The sequence below is a fragment of the Chiloscyllium plagiosum genome, unplaced genomic scaffold (assembly GCF_037043375.1).
Source record: "Chiloscyllium plagiosum isolate Xiang-an unplaced genomic scaffold, Cpla_swu_hap1 HiC_scaffold_4, whole genome shotgun sequence".
Lineage (NCBI taxonomy): Eukaryota > Metazoa > Chordata > Chondrichthyes > Orectolobiformes > Hemiscylliidae > Chiloscyllium > Chiloscyllium plagiosum.
Genome location: NW_028270142.1, coordinates 124,786,085 through 124,803,729, shown reverse-complemented (window position 1 = coordinate 124,803,729; position 17,645 = coordinate 124,786,085). Strand labels below are relative to the sequence as shown.

The window sequence follows — 17,645 nt, the reverse complement described above, 5'->3', positions numbered from 1 at the left end:
ATTTAGCATAAAAGTATGATGATACAATGGAGACTAATTCCGTAACACAAGTGCAATCCATCAAGAAAAACAAGAAAAACTTGCCTTTAGGCAAAATCTTGTTACACACACAGGATATTTAATAACCATTTAAAAGGAGCAACACTTTGGGAGCTGTAGTAAATGTGAAGAAAAGTACTTAATAAACAGCGCTGATAGTAACATCAAACTTACTCCTTTGAACATCACTTCAAGACAATCTAGACTGAGTTCCCAGTGCTACAGTCAGGAATTATTGCACAGTTGGAACGGTCATCTTGCAATTAAGACATTAAATGGAGGCCCTGCCTCCCCTCTCAGGTCGAAATAAAAGAGCTACAGGAATGTTTCAAAGCAGAACAGGGAAGTCTTTTGTGGTCTGGATAATATTTATCTCTTACATCAACACATTGCTGCTTGTGGGAATTTGCAACGTGCAAATTGGCTGCTGCAATTCTTACATTTTAACGCTGATTGCAAAGTGCTGTAAAGACCCGATGGTTGTGTTGTTTGGGTCAGCCAGAGGTGAACTATCCCTTCTCTGTCTGTAGGTGTACATTATCGAGTTCAAGAGCAGTACCATCCTCTAGTAAAGAGACTCACAAATGCTTAGGTAAGGAAGCCATGTCACATGCTGCGTGGCATCTAACAAATTTCAAAACAGCTCTCAGTCTGTTGCAGAAGCGATTGTGCAAAATTACATTATGCTGCACATGTGGAGAAACAGGTAAGAGGTTACTCAGCAGGTGAACAAGATTTGTAGAGGAAAGAACTAAATGAAATCCACCGTTCTAATTAAAGAAAGTCTATTAGACGGGATGGTCTTATCTTACTTCCTCTAATGAATCAAGCCAACATTGCAGGAATATTCCTGCCCACCTTCTGCTATATGTGCCAGATCTGAAAAACCAACCAATCTGAAAGTTGTCTCTGTTACAGGCAGCACAGACTTGAAAACTATTTCAGGCAACAAGATGTGTACATTGATTGAAAAGCATGGACTGACTGCTGAAGAGATACAATGTGAAACTCAATCTATCACTTTCCCTGCTACAACATAACATTTGCTGTTCTGTAATTAGGACAGTACTACTTAATCCAACACAAATCCTGTAATAACACCAGTTAACAGCGGAAGATGTTATTATTTCAGAACAAGTTTTTGTCAATGACATAATTTTTCTCAAGATCTTGTAAAGCTCAAAGAGGAGAGAAGGCCTCTAAAATCAAAATGTCTAGATGAAATGTGCCATGAAGTAACATCGCTGTTTTTCTAATGAAAAGCAGAGAGTAGGAGTAATGCAGCATAGCATGCCTACATTCACACTGAAGTACCAACCCATCGATCCAATTGTCAGGTTAGACCAGTGGCAGTGATGGAAAATTCCATTCAAAATAAATGACCCAGCAGAACAAGCAAGTCCCACCTGTCAGCTGCAAAATTAATGGGAACTATTCACATTGTCCTACGTGTGATTATTTAAACAGGCAGCTTGAATTTTGTTTGTTCTCACACCCGAGCTGCAGTATATATTTCATGAAGAGCTACTGTTGTCATGAAAAATGTAAACAAAAATATCAGCAGATATTTACCAGCTCCTTTTTATTTGGAACTCTGCAACTGGATGAGGAGGTTTGGAGTGTACAGCCCAGGAAAAGTCACATGAATTGTGGTCACAAGGTCTTTACTGAGTGCATTTCTACTTAAGAAAGAAAGAGTAGATTCATTTGTAACAGTTAGGCATGACATACGGTCACTTCAACAAAAAACAAATTCTCTCTGGAAAAACACAATCTATTTCCAGAAGTATTGAGGTTTCTTGATTCTGGTTTCCATGCTGACATTTGAACAGGATGGGCCTGTTTGTACCTATTTAGCTCCAACAATGTCATCGAGTCATAGAGATGTACAGCATGAAAACAGACTCTTCTGTCCAACCCATCCATGCTGACCTAACCTAATCTACTCCCATTTGCCAGCACTCGGCCCATATCCCACTATACCTTTACTACTCATATACCCATCCAGATGCCTTTTAAATGTTGTAATTGTACCAGCCTCCACCACTTCCTCTGTCAGCTCATTCCACACACGTACCACCCTCTGCATGAAAAAGGTGCCCCCTTAGGTCCCTTTTAAATTTTTTCCCTCTCACCCTAAACCTATACCCTCCAATTCTGGACTCTCCCACCCCAGGGAAAAGACCTTGTCTATTTACCCTATCCATGCCCCTCATGATTTTATAAACCTCTATAAAGTCACTCCTCAGCCTCTGACGCTCAAGGGAAAACAACCCCAGCCTATTCAGCCTCTCCCTAGAGCTCAAATCCTCCTCCAATCCTGGCAACATCCTTGTCAGTCTTTTCTGAACCCTTACAAGTTTCACAACATCCTTCCGATAAGGAGGAGACCAGAATTGCATGCAATATTCCAAAAGTCCAAGGCTAACAAATGACACTCGGCAGGAGGTAAATTTAAAAGTGGCCTTGAGCTGAGTAATGGATGGGGACATTGTGACATCCTGAGTATTTGTCTTTTATATTCATTGTTTAAAAAAAGCTCAAGCAAGTGATTGATACAGTGTAAACTGCATTCATTAACTGCTCAGAGACAGGGAGCAGTCCTCAACATGCAGCCATCTTCAAATGGAAAAGTTCCTTAAAAATTTGACTAGAGAGCAGGATAATGCCATCACAACCTACTGAGATCACACCCTCTGTACCAACCACTGGTTGACACTTGGCTACTTTTCTGTCTCACTCCCTTTTGAATAAGGGTGTCATATTAGCAGTTTTCCAATCCATTGGAACTTTTCCCACACTCAAAGAATTTTGGAATATTATAACCAATGGACCCATTTTCTCTGCTGCCTCTTCCTTTCACAGCCTAGGATTAGGCCATCAGGTCCTGGAGACTTATCTACCTTGAATCCCAATAGTTTGCTCAGTAGTTTTCCCTGAATGATGTTCCACCTTTTCTGTAACTCCAATGCACTCGTTACTATTTAATACTAGTGTCCTCCATATTGTAAATTGAGGTAAAATATTGAATTATTGTCTCTGTTTCCATGCTCCTCAGAACTTTGATAATGGGAGGTTGAGTGATTGTAGTGTCGTTTAATAGGAGAGAGTTTTCACCTCAATTCCCATTGACTCCAGTTTTGCTAGGACTCCTTGATGTAGCCAGGTATCCAGGGCAGTTATTCTCACATACCTCTGCAATTCTGCTCTATTGTCTGTGATTGGAATAAAACTGTGATGAGGTCAGTGTAATGGTAGTATCCAGCTGCCCATAAGTGGGATGTTCATGTTTTTTGCATTAGTGACTGTCTGTGAGATAGCTCTTAGAAGATTTGGAATGGGTATAGGTAATGTTGATTAAAGTCCACATGGACAGAAATGAGCAGGTCCGAACATCTCTAATAACCTAAGTTTGTCATCGCCAGTGCCATTTTTGTAATTTGTTTTCAGTACTCTCTCAAATGCCTTCACACGGTGAACTCCAATGTTTCAATGTACTGTATGATCTGTAATCTTTAAAATTTGGCCTTTTCAACATGGTCTGGGTCATTAATGTGTAACCAGGAAAAGCAAGGATCCAGACGACGATCCTTGGAATGCTACTACAAACCTTCCTCCAGCCACTCACCACTATTCTCAGCCAATTCATTATCCAAGTTACTTCTAGGAGATCAGAGCTGAAAACATGTTGCTGGAAAAGCGCAGCAGGTCAGGCAGCCTGAAGAAGGGCTCATGCCCGAAACATCGATTCTCCTGCTCCTTGGATGCTGCCTAACCTGCTGCGCTTTTCCAGCAACACATTTTCAGCCAAGTTACTTCTGCCCCATTCCCATTAGAAAAGAAAGCTTTTGGCTCTGTTCCGCTGCAACCCTTGATCATTTTCAAGCCATGTGAATTCATCAAGCTTCAAAACTCAAATACTATCATTTTCCTCCAATTCCAACGGCAAACTTCATTCACTAAAAGATGTTATTGCTTATTGTCAAACCTACAGTCTTTTTTTTTGCAGTGTTTCCAAAGAAAATATAAACAAGTTGACTGTTTCCAAAATGCTGTAGTAAAGTTTTGTGAGAGGATAAAGTGGGTAGGTTACCAAATAATTCATAGATTTTTGTAAATGACATTTTAAAATGAACTTTCAAAAGTGTTTGAACTAACTTTATAGAATCAGTTTTATTATCCCTGAAGCCCTGGAGTCTTCTGATGACTCTGAACACGTTAATAAATTTGCAGTGACATTTGGTTGAGGAGGCAAGATACTCCTTGGAAAATAAGAGATTTTTTTTCGGTTGAGGACCAAATTACAACATTGTTATTAATGTATTTTAATGGATCAACGTAGGAGTACTGATCCTAAATTCATTATAAGTGTCACATGTTACACGACCTAGAAAAAATGCACACAAAGCATTTGAATTTATTTCTTGAAGAATAGAACTTTAAAAAAAAAACAGAAGTTAATGTATAACAATCAACTTTAGATGCACTTAGAGTACTGCACACAATTCTGGTTTCCATGTCGAAAAATAAGCCTCGAGGAAAACGCAAATAAGATTTACAAGGATATTGCCAAACTAAGAGAGGCCGACTGTCAAGAAAGGAACCTTTCTCTGGGAAAGAGAAGGTGGCAGTGAACAACAATTACTTAAATTACACATGGTTTGTTAAGTAGACAGAAAGAAGTCTTTTTTTAAAAAAAAGAAATTAACATGGGAACCCAAAACCAGGGGTGATAAATATAAGACAGTCTTTGATAAATCTACTGAAATTCAGGAGAAACCTCCTATGGTTTCTGTGCATTGAAACATTCTGCAATCATTCTCTTCCCTCATCTGGGTCCAATGACTTGGTTCACTCTGGTAGAGGTACAACCTAGAGTGATGGTGTAAACTGGAATACATTCAGCATTCGTTGGCTGTTTACTGAGGGGAAGATCAGCCAGTAGTGAGTCTTACTAAGAAAAAAAACACCGTTTATTAAATTATAGCAGCTAGGTGCATATCATATTAGCTAATTAAACATTGTATAGCAATAATATGGCTTCAAGACGTATATTTTGTCTTGTTTGTTCTTAAGTGAAGAAAGGTTGAGATCAGAGGTGCTGATTGGACTGCTGTAAAGCTCATACTGTAACCAGTTTGTAAGGCTTTGGGACATTTTTCTCACCTCGGAACAATAGAAGCGTCCTGAATGGGTAAGGTCAAGCTCTCACCAAACCAGAACATGGAATTTTAGCTTTTCAGTAGCAAATGCTGGGTCTTGAAGCTGGGTATGGAGGTTGCAGTACATCTCTTCTCTCCATCTATCCATCCCTCCCTTCATCTCTACACACATGCACGCACACATTTGCCTTGATGTTTTCCTCCTGGACTGGAGAATTGCCTGTGAGACAATCCATTTTTCTGAACTTGCTTTTTTCGAAAGGGTGCATGTTTATGCAATGCTTTATGTTGGAATACTTAGTCTATGATTTTATTAAACATTTCAAAAGAACTACAGTGAAGCCATTTTTTTCTTTGTATTCATATACCATTGTTAAAATATAGACAAAATATAATGTGGTTTGCTTAAAATATGGTAGTTTAAAACAGCCAAATTGCATCTGGAATGCAATGCTTGGCACTTACCTTTAAAATAAGCAAAGGTTAGTGTCCAGTCTATCCTCTTAATATATTTTGAGGAGATTTAGTCTGGTCCATAACCATTGTTACTACGAAAACCAGTTTGATGCTTTAGAGATCCAGTTATTCTCCCAGTTAACCCACATAGGACAACATGACATCAGAGTGAATCAAGCTCGAGGGATTGTTCATTATTAAACCTTTCCAAAACCATCAACACTTGCTTATTCAAAGAGTGATTTCCAGCCTCCACAGTTCTTTCAGCTTTTATTACGCAAGTGGTTAAGGGTCTATTGTTGGAGGCTGACTGTGATTTTTGTAGGTTTTTTTTAAAAAACAAACAGATTTGTGAAACTTTTGTTGTGACCACATCCTGGCTGAAGTTTCTCAATTCATCCTGGCTCTAGACTAGATTGCACAAATGGGTGAGCTCCCAGGTAAGGGGGACTGAATTGATTCCCATTCCTTTATCATCTGTGCCCTGGGTTGGTCACTACTAGACCCCCTAACTTGTGAATACCATTGTCCTGGATGTAAATAAACTTATATTTCAAAAGCAGCAAATCCAATGAACCTTTCGTAGGTTAAGAAAAAGTGAGTTCACTAATTACTAAACACAAGAGGAATTAGTAACTTGACACACACAGATTTAAACTAAGGGAGCCCAAAAAGGTTTTACAAATGCACTTATGTACAGGACACTCTCTGAATAGTTCATTAAGTGGATAGTTGAAAGTTATAGACATTGCAGTAAAGTTTACTAGTAGCACTGACACAGGGAATTGAAAGGGTCAATTTTTGTTCTTAGTTTTGCTTGGTGATTGAAATTCTTCAGCTCTGACTCCTTTTCACTGAATTGCAGTATTCAAGGTGAGAGGGAAACCCTTCATAGTCCAGTTTGTTAGTTGGCACTTAGAGTTAAAAGTTCCTTTTACCTGAAATACAGGGGTTACAAAAAGAGATAGTTCTTTGATCACGACCTTCACAACAAACTCATGTTCAAACCCAGGCTGGTACACATAAGAAAACTCAATCCAACTAGAATTTAAAATTAGGCTTATTGTCACACATACTCAAGTACAGTGATACATGAGTACAGCAAAAAGTGTACAATGTCATCAAAACACAAAGATACCCACGTGCAAAAGACAGGATTTATACAATATTAGGGCTCTGGGTAGTGTTACAGAACAGAGACACCCAAGTGTTCAAGTATATAATTCTTTGAAATTTGCAAAGGTAGACAGATTGGTTAAGACAACTTTAGCACACTTGCCTTCATTGCTCAGTTGAGTATAGAAGTTGGGACATCATGTTAAAGTTGTAAAGGATGTTGATGAGACTTCTTCTGGAGTACTATATGAAGTTCTGATTGTCCTATTATAGGAAAGATATTATTAAACTAGAAAGGGTTCAGAAAAGATTTACCAGGATGTTGCAGGGAATGGAGGGTTTGTGAGATAAAAATAGGTTGGGGAGGCTGGGTCATTTTTCACTGGAGCACAGGGTGTTGAGGGGTAATCCTATTGAGGTTTAGAAAATCATGTGGGACATTGATAAGCTGAATGACAAGGGTCTTTTCCCTAGGGTGGGGAAGTTCAAAACTGGGGGCATATTTTTTAAGGTGAGAGGAGAAAGATATAAAAAGGATATGGGGGCAATTTTTTTCTTAATAAAAAAGTGGTTCATATGTGGAATGAACTGTCAGAGAAAGTGCGAGATTCAGGTAGTTACGTACACATTTGGATAAATATATGAATAGGAATTGAAGTGGTAATGGGCCAAGCACAGGCAGGTGGGACTAGTTTAGTTGAGGAACATGGTCAGAATGGATTGATTGGATCAAAGGGTCTGTTTCCATGCTGTATAATTGAGTCCACACTGGGCTTTCTCCATACTGGGAACCGATCTGTGCTAGGTCTCCATAAGACTGAAGCCTATCAAGTCCATTTGAACAACAGAGGCAAGCTGAGAGAAAACAAAAGGAAAACACTCCAGTAGAGTTCAAACATGTTTTTTTAAAATCTCTCGTCCTTTTGTATTCTTTAAAGTGAAGTACACAAATATGTGCCTGCAATTTTATACATAATCTGCAATGGGCGGCTTGCTGTTGAGTGGATGTTCATCAGCTCCCTATTATCTTGTAGTCATAGAACATAGAATGTTACAGCGCAGTACAGGCCCTTCAGCCCTTGATGTTGCACCGACCTGAGAAATTAATCTGATGCCCATCTAACCTACATCGTTCCATTATTATCCATATATTTAAATGCCCTTAACGTCGGCAAGTCTACTACTCTTGCAGGCAGGCCATTCCACATCACTACTACTTGGAGTAAAGAAACTACCCCTGATATCCTGTCCTAAATCTATCACTCCTCAATGTTAGCCTTCACCATCTGAGGAAAAATGCTCTCCCTGTCCACCCTATAAGGACTTCCTTCCATACCAGGCAACATCCTAGTAAATCTCCTTTGAACCCTTTCCAAAGCTTTCACATCCTTCTTGTAATGCGGTGACCAGAACTGCATACCATAATCCAGGCATGGCCTTACCACTGTCTTGTACACCTGAAACATGACCTTGTGGTTCCAAAACACAATCCCCCTATGAATTAATGCCAACACACCATATGCCTTCTTAATAACCCTATCAACCTGGGTGGCAACTTTCAGGGATTAATGCACCTGAACACCAAGATCGCTCTCTGTTCATCTAACTGCTGAGAATTCTACCATTAGTCCAGTATTCTGCATTCCTGTCACTTCTTCCGAAGTGAACTACCTCACATTTTTCCACATTAAACTCCATTTGCCACTTCTTAGATAAGATGCAAAGCTAGGCCATGTCCCACTGCAACCCATAACATCCTTTGGCACTATCCACAACTCTGCCTACCTTAGTGTCATCTGCAAATTTACTAACTCATCCTTCTAAAAGGCTAAAGCTCTGCTCCTCTTTCCCCTTTCTCTCTGAGCAACAGGGACAGACTCTGTGCCTGAGACCTGTGCCCCATTGCTTACCCCGATAAGTCGCCCCCCCATAGATAAGTCGCCCCCCCCCAATAGTCACAGTCTATATTGGCTCACCTCTTTTCCCTTTGAAAAGCTATTGTTTGAAATGCCCTTATCCTCAAGTATGAAATGCCTTGGGTATGTTTCTCTGTCTCTCAACAGTCACTAAATTTAGACTTGCAGTCATTCTTGGCTGCCTTAGCCCTTTTAAAAAATACATTCTTCATTAAAAGTACAAGTTTAAAAGTGTCCATGATACCTGAGAATTACAGTTATATTATTTTCTCCATTACCATTTTTCTATGCTCACATGAAATCCTTCAAAGTCCTCCCCTAGCTGATTTATAGGTTCCTACGCAGTAATATCAGAAAAAGTAGGGCACTTGACTCAGAGTCTGTCTACTAATCCATTACATCATGGCCATACTACATTTCAACTCCATCTACCTATCTTGGTTCCACGAGAAAAAAAGTGTTTTGTTAAAAAAAAATGCATATTATCTCAAAGTTGAGAGGTTGCAGAGCCTTGAGATGAGGGAGATTAGACATCAGTGTGTACAAATCTCAAAAGTTCGCACGCAGGTACAGCAAGTAATCTGAAAAGCCAATTGAGTATTATGGTTTATTGCACAGAGATTTGAATGCAAGGGCAGGGAGGTTATGCTTCAATTCTACAGGGCAATGGTGAGATCGTATCTGGTGTGCTGTGTACAGTACTGGGCAATACTTATGAAAGGATGTTAATGTGTTGGAAGCAGTTCAAAGAAGGTTTACTCAACCACTACTGATAATTGACTAGTTTGCCTTAAGCCTAAAAGGCTAGACAGACTCCTCTGAAGTTTGGAAGACTCAGAGATGACTTAATTGAAAAAGAAAAAAAGGTCCTGACAGGAGTTGACTAGGTGGATGTTGAAAATTTGTGACCTCTTGTGAAAGAATCTAGATGTAGACATCATAGTTTAGAAAAGAATGGAGTCCACATTTCAAGTGAAGATTAAGAAATATTTTCTACACCACCACCTCGCCACCCCACCCCACCCTCCACCCCGCCCACCCATCCCTGCCCACTGGCTTGGGAATCTTTGGAGTTCTCTTTCTCAAAAAAGTAACGGACACAAAACCTTTACATTTTTTCTTTTAAAAAGGCAGGGGTAGACAGATTCCTGATTACCAAGGGGACGAAAGATTATCAGGGGGAGGCAGGACTGACAAGTTGAGATTAAATCAGATCAGTCGTGCTCCTACCAAAGGCAGAACGGGCCCGAGTGGGTGAGCATCCAACTACACTTTGTATCTCTTAATATTTTTATCCACAATTGGTTTTATTCTTTCTCCATGGTGAAAATGGATATGAATTCTGTATTGCTTATTAAAATCCATCCTGCAACTGTACATAATGAGACCCCATTCTACTTCACTTCTCCTTCTCATTTATTAAAAGTTTTGGCTATTAGCAATGATTTCACACACACCTCTCCCCTCTTTGTGCCTTGTTAGTTTCTTTGTATCCTCTGCATCGCTTTTATGCAATGTTTTGATTTTGGTTTCAGTAATGAGCAAGTGCTGAAGCAACTAAGAGGGACTGCTGTGCTGAACAGTATGAATGAACTTAATTAATGCATATTTAATCCAAATGACATGATCTCACTAAGACATCCAGGGTTACTGTTTACATCCCCACTGTTGTTCGTACAGGTCCCTTGCATTGGCTCATTAGCTCCTCCCAGCTCATTGCAGCAATGATACTATCTTTCACTCACTACTGAAACAAACACAAACATTGTTAACAAACACGGAATTGAGCAGACAATTGTACCAGCATGCTCACTCCCAAGACTAGTTCAGATCGGTCTCCAGAGCTATCACAAGCCAATTCCTCATTACCAAACATGGTTTTTATATAATTGGAGGTAATTAGCAACATGTATTTCTTGGTTGTTTTGCTGCCTAAAAAAAGAGAATGGAAGTGGTTTCTGCAGTGATCAGTCAGGTAGACATCAAAATAAGAGTTCCTGGATTGGGACGGTTAATCTGGTCCAGTCAGGGAGCCCTGGCTGACAGACATAAGCAGGAGTGTCTGCCCTCTAAGGACACTGCTTGTCACTGGCCACTTGGGTGTTTCCTTTCTTCCTGGTGGTGGAAACTGAATAAAGATTTGTACACCTGTTGTCTCACACCTACACACAACACAGGTGCTGGGGACAATATAAGCACTACCGCAGTTAGGGGGTCATGTGGAAAAAAACCCAGCAAGGTCAAAGGTTCTCTTCACTCAGAGCAGCCTCTGAGAGAGCTGCATCAGTGAGAGTGAAGGACTCTGCTCAAAAAAAAAATAAACAGGAGTGTCTTACATCTGTTCCCCGAGAGCTGGCATTGAGGAAGCTAGATCACTGTCAAGGACTCACCATGTGTAAATAAAGGATGACTTAGTGACCGACCTCTGAAGTTATTTCAATTTCAACAGATTTCCAAAGAGAAAACTTTTTCTATACTACTTGCAGGAGATGAATTACATGGATGTTTGTGGGGGGAAAGAACAGGGGAGATGAATTCAATTAGGTAGTGCTTTCTCAAAGCTGGCATGGGCAAAATGGCTTCCTTCTGCTATGCATCAATGCACATGTAATTGCAAAGCTCTGTCTGTCTAATGCAGAGAAAGATCCTTTGGTCCATCATATCCATGTCAGTCAAAAGGAGAAAGTGAGGTCTGCAGTTGCTGGAGATCAGAGCTGAAAATGTGTTGCTGGAAAAGCGCAGCAGGTCAGGCAGCATCCAGGGAACAGGAGAATCGACGTTTCGGGCATAAGCCCTTCTTCAGGAATGAAGAAGGGCTTATGCCCGAAACGTCGATTCTCCTGTTCCCTGGATGCTGCCTGACCTGCTGCGCTTTTCCAGCAACACATTTTCAGCTCATGTCAGTCAAAAGCCTTGCATGCATTGGCATTGCAGGGGCACCTCAATACTGCTCAAGTATTATGGGGGTTTCTGCCTCCATCACACTTATAGGCAGTGAGTTCTAGATTCCCATCACCTGCTGAGCAAAAATGTTTTTCCTCACATCTCAATCTTCTGTCCCATATCTTAAACCTATGAACCCAGTCATAGTTTTCTCCGTCAAGGGGAAAAGTTTCTCCCCATTGACCCTATCTATGTTCCTCAAACTTTACATGTCTCAGTCATGTCCCCTCTCAATCTCCTCTTCATGGAAACAACTCCAGACTGTCCAAGCTCTCTTTGTAACTAAAGCTGGAAATAATTTGAAACTAACACTCTCACATATACATCCGTGCACCAATAGGTTGAAATTTGGCGGTCACCTCAAAATGTTCCTCTTCAGAGATGAGAGATTCTTCTCCCGAGCTGCTCTCCCCCTTGCAAGTTCATAATGAAATCCACTTCAGACCTTTTGTGTATACGTGACTATTTTTGTTCTGCCCTAATTTCACACAAAGCCAGCCATTCAATACAGAAATTTAACTTCCTCTGAAATCCATTCTAATGTGAAACTACTGGGGTTTCTTTACCTCACTCCCTTGGCACAGAGTGAAACTTATTCCATTTTTATTCCATTTCCACCATTAATGATTATGATGAGCAAAAAGCTAGGGGGGGGGGGGGGGGGGGAGAGAGGAGAGATAGGGAAGGCTGGTTTGATTTAAATCCTAGACGAAACTTTTTCTTTTCCTTCCTCGGTTTGCCTTTTGGTTCATCTTTATATACCTCCCTCTCAAACCTGAGGCTGGTAAACCTCTGACAATGGCACAAACTACTGTCTTACCTTTTGCCTGTCAATTTCACTCACCCCCCCCCCCCCCCCCCCCCCCGCCCCCCCCATACCACAAAATAGGTGCAGCACATTCTTTAGCTATGATCTCAGAGATCTTAGCCACCCATAGAATTTGTGCACCAGCATTAGTGGAGGGCTTGTGGGATTCACAAAAGGTATACATTCCCCATGCCAGCTCTTTTAGCAACAGGTAGGAGACAAAGAGAATCCATAGCCAATTTCTAATTTTGAAGGAAGAATGAACATCAGATGGCCGTTTCAATTCAGAACTTTTATCTTTGTGGATAAAAAGATCAAATGTATTGAAAGCTGATGAATTACTTTCTTGTAAAAAGGTAAATCTTGCTGCAAAATAAATAATCTAATGACAACCATTACCAATTGTTGTAATGCGGGGGGGGGGGGGGGGGCGGGGGCAGTGGCAATGGCCTAGTGGTGTTATCGTTGGACTCTTAATCCAGAGACGCTGATAATGTTCTGGGGGACCAGGTTCGAATCACGCCATGGCAGATGGTGGAATTTGAATTCAACAAATATCTAGAATTAAGAATCTAATAACTACTATGAATCCATTGTTGATAGTCAGTAAAAACCCATCTGGTTCACTAATGTCCTTTACAGAAAAAGCTCTGCTATCCTTACATGTTACTCCAGACTGTCACCAATGTAGTGGACTCTTAACTGCCCTCTGGGCAATTAGGAATTGGCAACAAATGCTGCCTAGCCAGTGACACCCTCATGTCATTAATGAATTTTTTTTTAGAAGTACCAATCTGGTTCACTAATATGATTTAGGGAAGGAAATTTGCTGTCCTTACCGCTCTAGTCTACACTGGACTCCAAATCGATAACCATGCGGTTACTGACGGAGAGCACCACTCAGTTCAAGAGCAGTGGACAACAAATGCTGGCCTGGTCAGTGATGTCCACATCTCATGACAGAATAAAGTAAAAAACAATACCATAGGTCATTTGAAATTAACCTCGCTGAAAAATGGATGATCAGTTACAAGATTAGTTTGAGAGTCTGCCCAATATTCTCTCAATTTTTCCTCTGTTGACCAATCAGTGACACGTGGATATTGTTATGGATGGGGGGAGATGGGAAAACCATTACACTTTGTTTTTGCCTTCTTACAATAAAATGAATAAGTTTCAAGGGAGTAACTTACCCCGAGTGCTATCAATTTTGATAAGACACAATGGCCTCTTTTGTGCGTAATTTTAAAAATTAGGAGAAAATGCAACATTTATTTACTTAACAAACCTACAGGCAGTGAAAAAAAAAGGTACACACACAAGCAGCATATTCCATGTATAGATTTAATCCTTTAAAGATTCACACATTACACATGTGAGTGGACACTCTCTCATGATTCTTTGGAAGGTTGAGAATTAGAATCCTCTGGCCAGGATAAACAAGGTAAGGGAATGCATGATGAAACAGCAGGATCCTGGGAAGCACCAAGAATCAGTACAACCTTGGTGTGTATTTCCACGATGTAGCAAGACAGGTAGTTAACAAAGTGGTTAAGAGGATATTGAGATACTTGCCTTTATGAGCAGACACAGAATGCAAGAGAAGCCAAGTTATCCTGTAACGATGTAATTAATGGTTAGGCCACAGCTAGAGTATTCTGTGCAGTTCTGAAATCTGCATTTTCAGAGGGATGAGATTGCACCAGAAAGGATGCCAAGGAAATTTAGTGGGATAGTGTCTGGGCTGGAGATTATTTAAAAAATTATGAAAAGAAATTGGATAGAATGGGAGCAGAAGACACTGAGAAGGGTTATGATTGAGATGTATAAAACGATGGAGGTGCAGAGACAGGGTAGATAGGAAGAAATGTTTCCTTTTGGTGAAGGGATCAATGACCAGGGAACATAGATTTAAGGTTTGGGGCAGGAGGTTGAGGGGATGAGCGGAAAAAGAGGGTGGTGGTAATCTAGAACTTGCTGCCTATAAAGGGTGGTAGAGGCAGAAAATTTCATAACACCTGAGAAGTAGATTGGCGATGCAAGGCATACAAGGCCATGGTGAAGTGCTGGAAAATACAATTAGAATATTTAGGCATTTGTTTTTGATGAGTGCAGACTCAATGGGCCAAAGAATCTTGTTCTGTGTAGGCCACTATGACTCAGTTTCCAGACAGAATCACAGCAGAGCTCCTGTAAAGGCAATTTCTTGCAGGGAAAGACTAGATAACCAGCCTGACTGGTTGTTTTAGAATCATAGAATCACATCAGGCTGAAAGAGGCCTTTCAGCCCATTCAGTTTGCAGAGGCCCTACATAAATACCCATAACCCCGCATGGGGCTTTTACCATGGCTAATCCACCTAACCTGCACATCTCTGGACCCCATGAGCAATTTATTTTTCAACATGGCTAATCTACTTAATGTGCACGTCTTTGATCTGTGGGAGGAAACGGGAGCACCCGATGGATATCCAGGCAGGCACTGGGAGAAAGTGCAAACTTCACACAAACAGACAGACAGGCAGCCAGCCAGCCAGGACTGGAATCAAACTTGTATCTCTGGTGCTGTGAGGCAGCCACCTTGCCTCCCTCATTCTTGCAGGACCTTTCTTCTTCTTGATAGAGGAATGGTCCCTCCTGTCCTGTTGGTCTTCAGACTGCCTGATTTGCAAAGTAGTAAATAATAAATATCTGAGGCCAAGCTTCTATCATGTTTAAAAACAAATTGAGGTCTCTTGTGGTGTAGTAGAGGGCTCTTACATTAGAGTAATGCAGCTTTTATTCTGGGCCAGAAAAAGTTAAGTTCCACCTCCCTCACAAGTGTGTGTCATAATATGTGTTAAGAGGTTTATCAAAAAATAATTCAAAGAAAGAGACCAGTTGCTACACAATAGCGGATGAAATTATTGCTGAAGGCAAAAATGACACGAGGCAGCTGCAGCAACAAGGTAGATCACATGAAATAAAAATCGACAATACAAACCTGGAAAACTTCTCCATATTAGCATCTAGGGCAGGGGTGGGCAATTAATTCTTCCAAGGGGCCACATGAGAAACCAGAGTTGTGTTGGAGGCCGAACCAACAGTCTTACAAACAATTCTATACAAAAAGCATAAGTACTTTTGATGTTTTACAGTTCATTTTACTTGTTTAGTGAGAAAAATCTGTTTTGGGCTTGAATACGTGCACTGAAATCTGGTTGAATGCCTGAGGTGGGTATACGAAGGACAGCTGAGAGGTGATCATCAGTGATAGAGGATCTGTATTTGGATTTGCTAAACTTCATCACTGAAAATGTCTGTTAGCATATATAGGTAGCTCCAAAGAGGACTAAAATCTTCTGAGCATGCCTCCTCATGTGTGGAAAGTTCTCCTCTTTGAGGAAAGAGTAAAAATCAAGCAGTGAGACTGACTTAAAGTACTCTGCCAGAAGTGTGTCAGACTGCAGATCAATGAGTTCAAGCTGAACATCACTAGATGCATTCTCCACATTGCATGTAAATGGGGAAAAAATCATGTGCATTTCATTTTCGACTGTTTTAAAGTCTTGAAATTGCCTTGAAAATTCACCATGCAGTGCTTCTAACATAGACGAGTACCTGTGGAGGTGATCAGCTGAAGGTGCGGCTTCCTTCGGTGTTGGCAAGTGGATGAGAATGTTGTCCTCCATTTTGCTTGAGAGATGCTGCAACTTTCTCATAAAAGCCTTTACCAAGTTGTACATTTTATGCACAAAAAGGCCCTTGCACTGCAGTTTCACATTTAGTTCATTCATAAGTGCAGTCACATCAACAGCAAAACCAAGGTCTGCAATCCAGTCTGCATCTGAAAGCTGTGGAATGCCATTCCCTTTCTTCACACAGAAATCTTGAATCTCTTCTCTCCGGTCCCATACACTTTTCAGCATTTTGCCCAGGCTGAGTCAGCTGACAGCTGTGTGGTAGCCTATGTTTTTTTTTAGATTACTTTATAGATTAGATTAGATTAGATTACTTTACAGCGTGGAAACAGCCCATTCAGCCCAACAAGTCCACACCGACCCGCCGAAGCGCAAACCACCCATACCCCTACATTTGCCCCTTACCTAACACTACGGACAATTTAGCATTGCCAATTCACCTGACCTGCACATCTTTGGACTGTGGGAGGAAACCGGAGCACCCGGAGGAAACCCACGCAGACACGGGGAGAATGTGCAAACTCCACACAGTCAGTCGCCTGAGGCAGGAATTGAACCTGGATCTCTGGCGCTGTGAGGCAGCAGTGCTAACCACTGTGCCACCGTGCCACCGTGCCACCGTGTCACGATGTTCAGTCTCACTTTCCTCCAAAAGTGCAACAAAATGCCTGTGATTCAAAACTCTTGCCCTGATGAAGTTAACTATTTTAGTTACAACAACAACAACAACCACATGGTTAATTTTTAGCACTGGCTTACACAATGCTTCCTGATGTATAATACAGTACAAAAATACCAATTTCTGTTCAGGGTCAATTTCTGTCACTTTATCCTGCATTCTCTTAAAGAGTCCAACGATTTTTCCCCGTTAGATTTGGACAACCAACCGTTGTTACACCTGTCAGCTTGTCCCATTTTAGTCCCAACGTGTCCAAATATGCATTTACCTCCATGAACAAATCATTACCCGTTGTTGTTCCTTTCATTGACTGCATGGCTGCCAGCTCCTCCGTGATTTTAAAGTCCATAGTTATCCCACGTACGAAGATAAGTGGCTGGGCTGTGTCATGTATGTCGCAGCTCTCATCCAAAGCCAAAGGGAAAAAGTCAAATTTGACCGCTCTGTGCTGCAGCTGAAGCTCCAGATTTCTCGCGATATCCCCAATCCTTCTTGTTACAGTGCGTCGAGAGAGGGGCACATTCTCAAATGCCTCCTTTTCTCCAGGCATATTAATTCTGCAGAGTCCAACAAGCACTCCTTAATAAACTCTCCATCAGAAAATGGTTTACTGTTTCTGGCGATTTTGTGGGATATGACATAACTTGTCTTGGCGTGAGCTGGCATTTTGAGGGCTAGCCAGCAAGCATCAATTTTAGCAGTTCACGCACGCACATACACGTGCATGTGCGTCCATACATAAATCAAAAAAGCATCCTTTTCAAAACAAAAGCAACACAGTTGTATTGTGTGCATGACGTAAATACTTATTCATTTATGTTCTAATTTAAGATTGACATGCGGGCCG

At 41.0% G+C, this 17,645-nt stretch overlaps 2 protein-coding genes across 3 annotated transcripts in view; both read right to left on the bottom strand.

The window, feature by feature from the left end:
- Positions 1-17,645, bottom strand: part of tsnare1 (T-SNARE Domain Containing 1) — a 912,841-nt gene that overhangs the window by 854,368 nt on the left and 40,828 nt on the right. The gene's annotated exons all lie outside the window — the stretch shown is intronic.
- LOC148150480 (general transcription factor II-I repeat domain-containing protein 2A-like) lies at positions 15,742-16,347 on the bottom strand. The gene has a single exon (XM_087985881.1). The coding sequence runs from the start codon at positions 16,345-16,347 to the stop codon at positions 15,742-15,744; it is 606 nt and encodes a 201-aa protein (XP_087842007.1).

Excerpts from the sequence above, each read along its gene's own strand:
- LOC148150480 (XM_087985881.1), bottom strand. The coding sequence starts at position 16,347 with ATGCTGAAAAGTGTATGGGACCGGAGAGAAGAGATTCAAGATTTCTGT.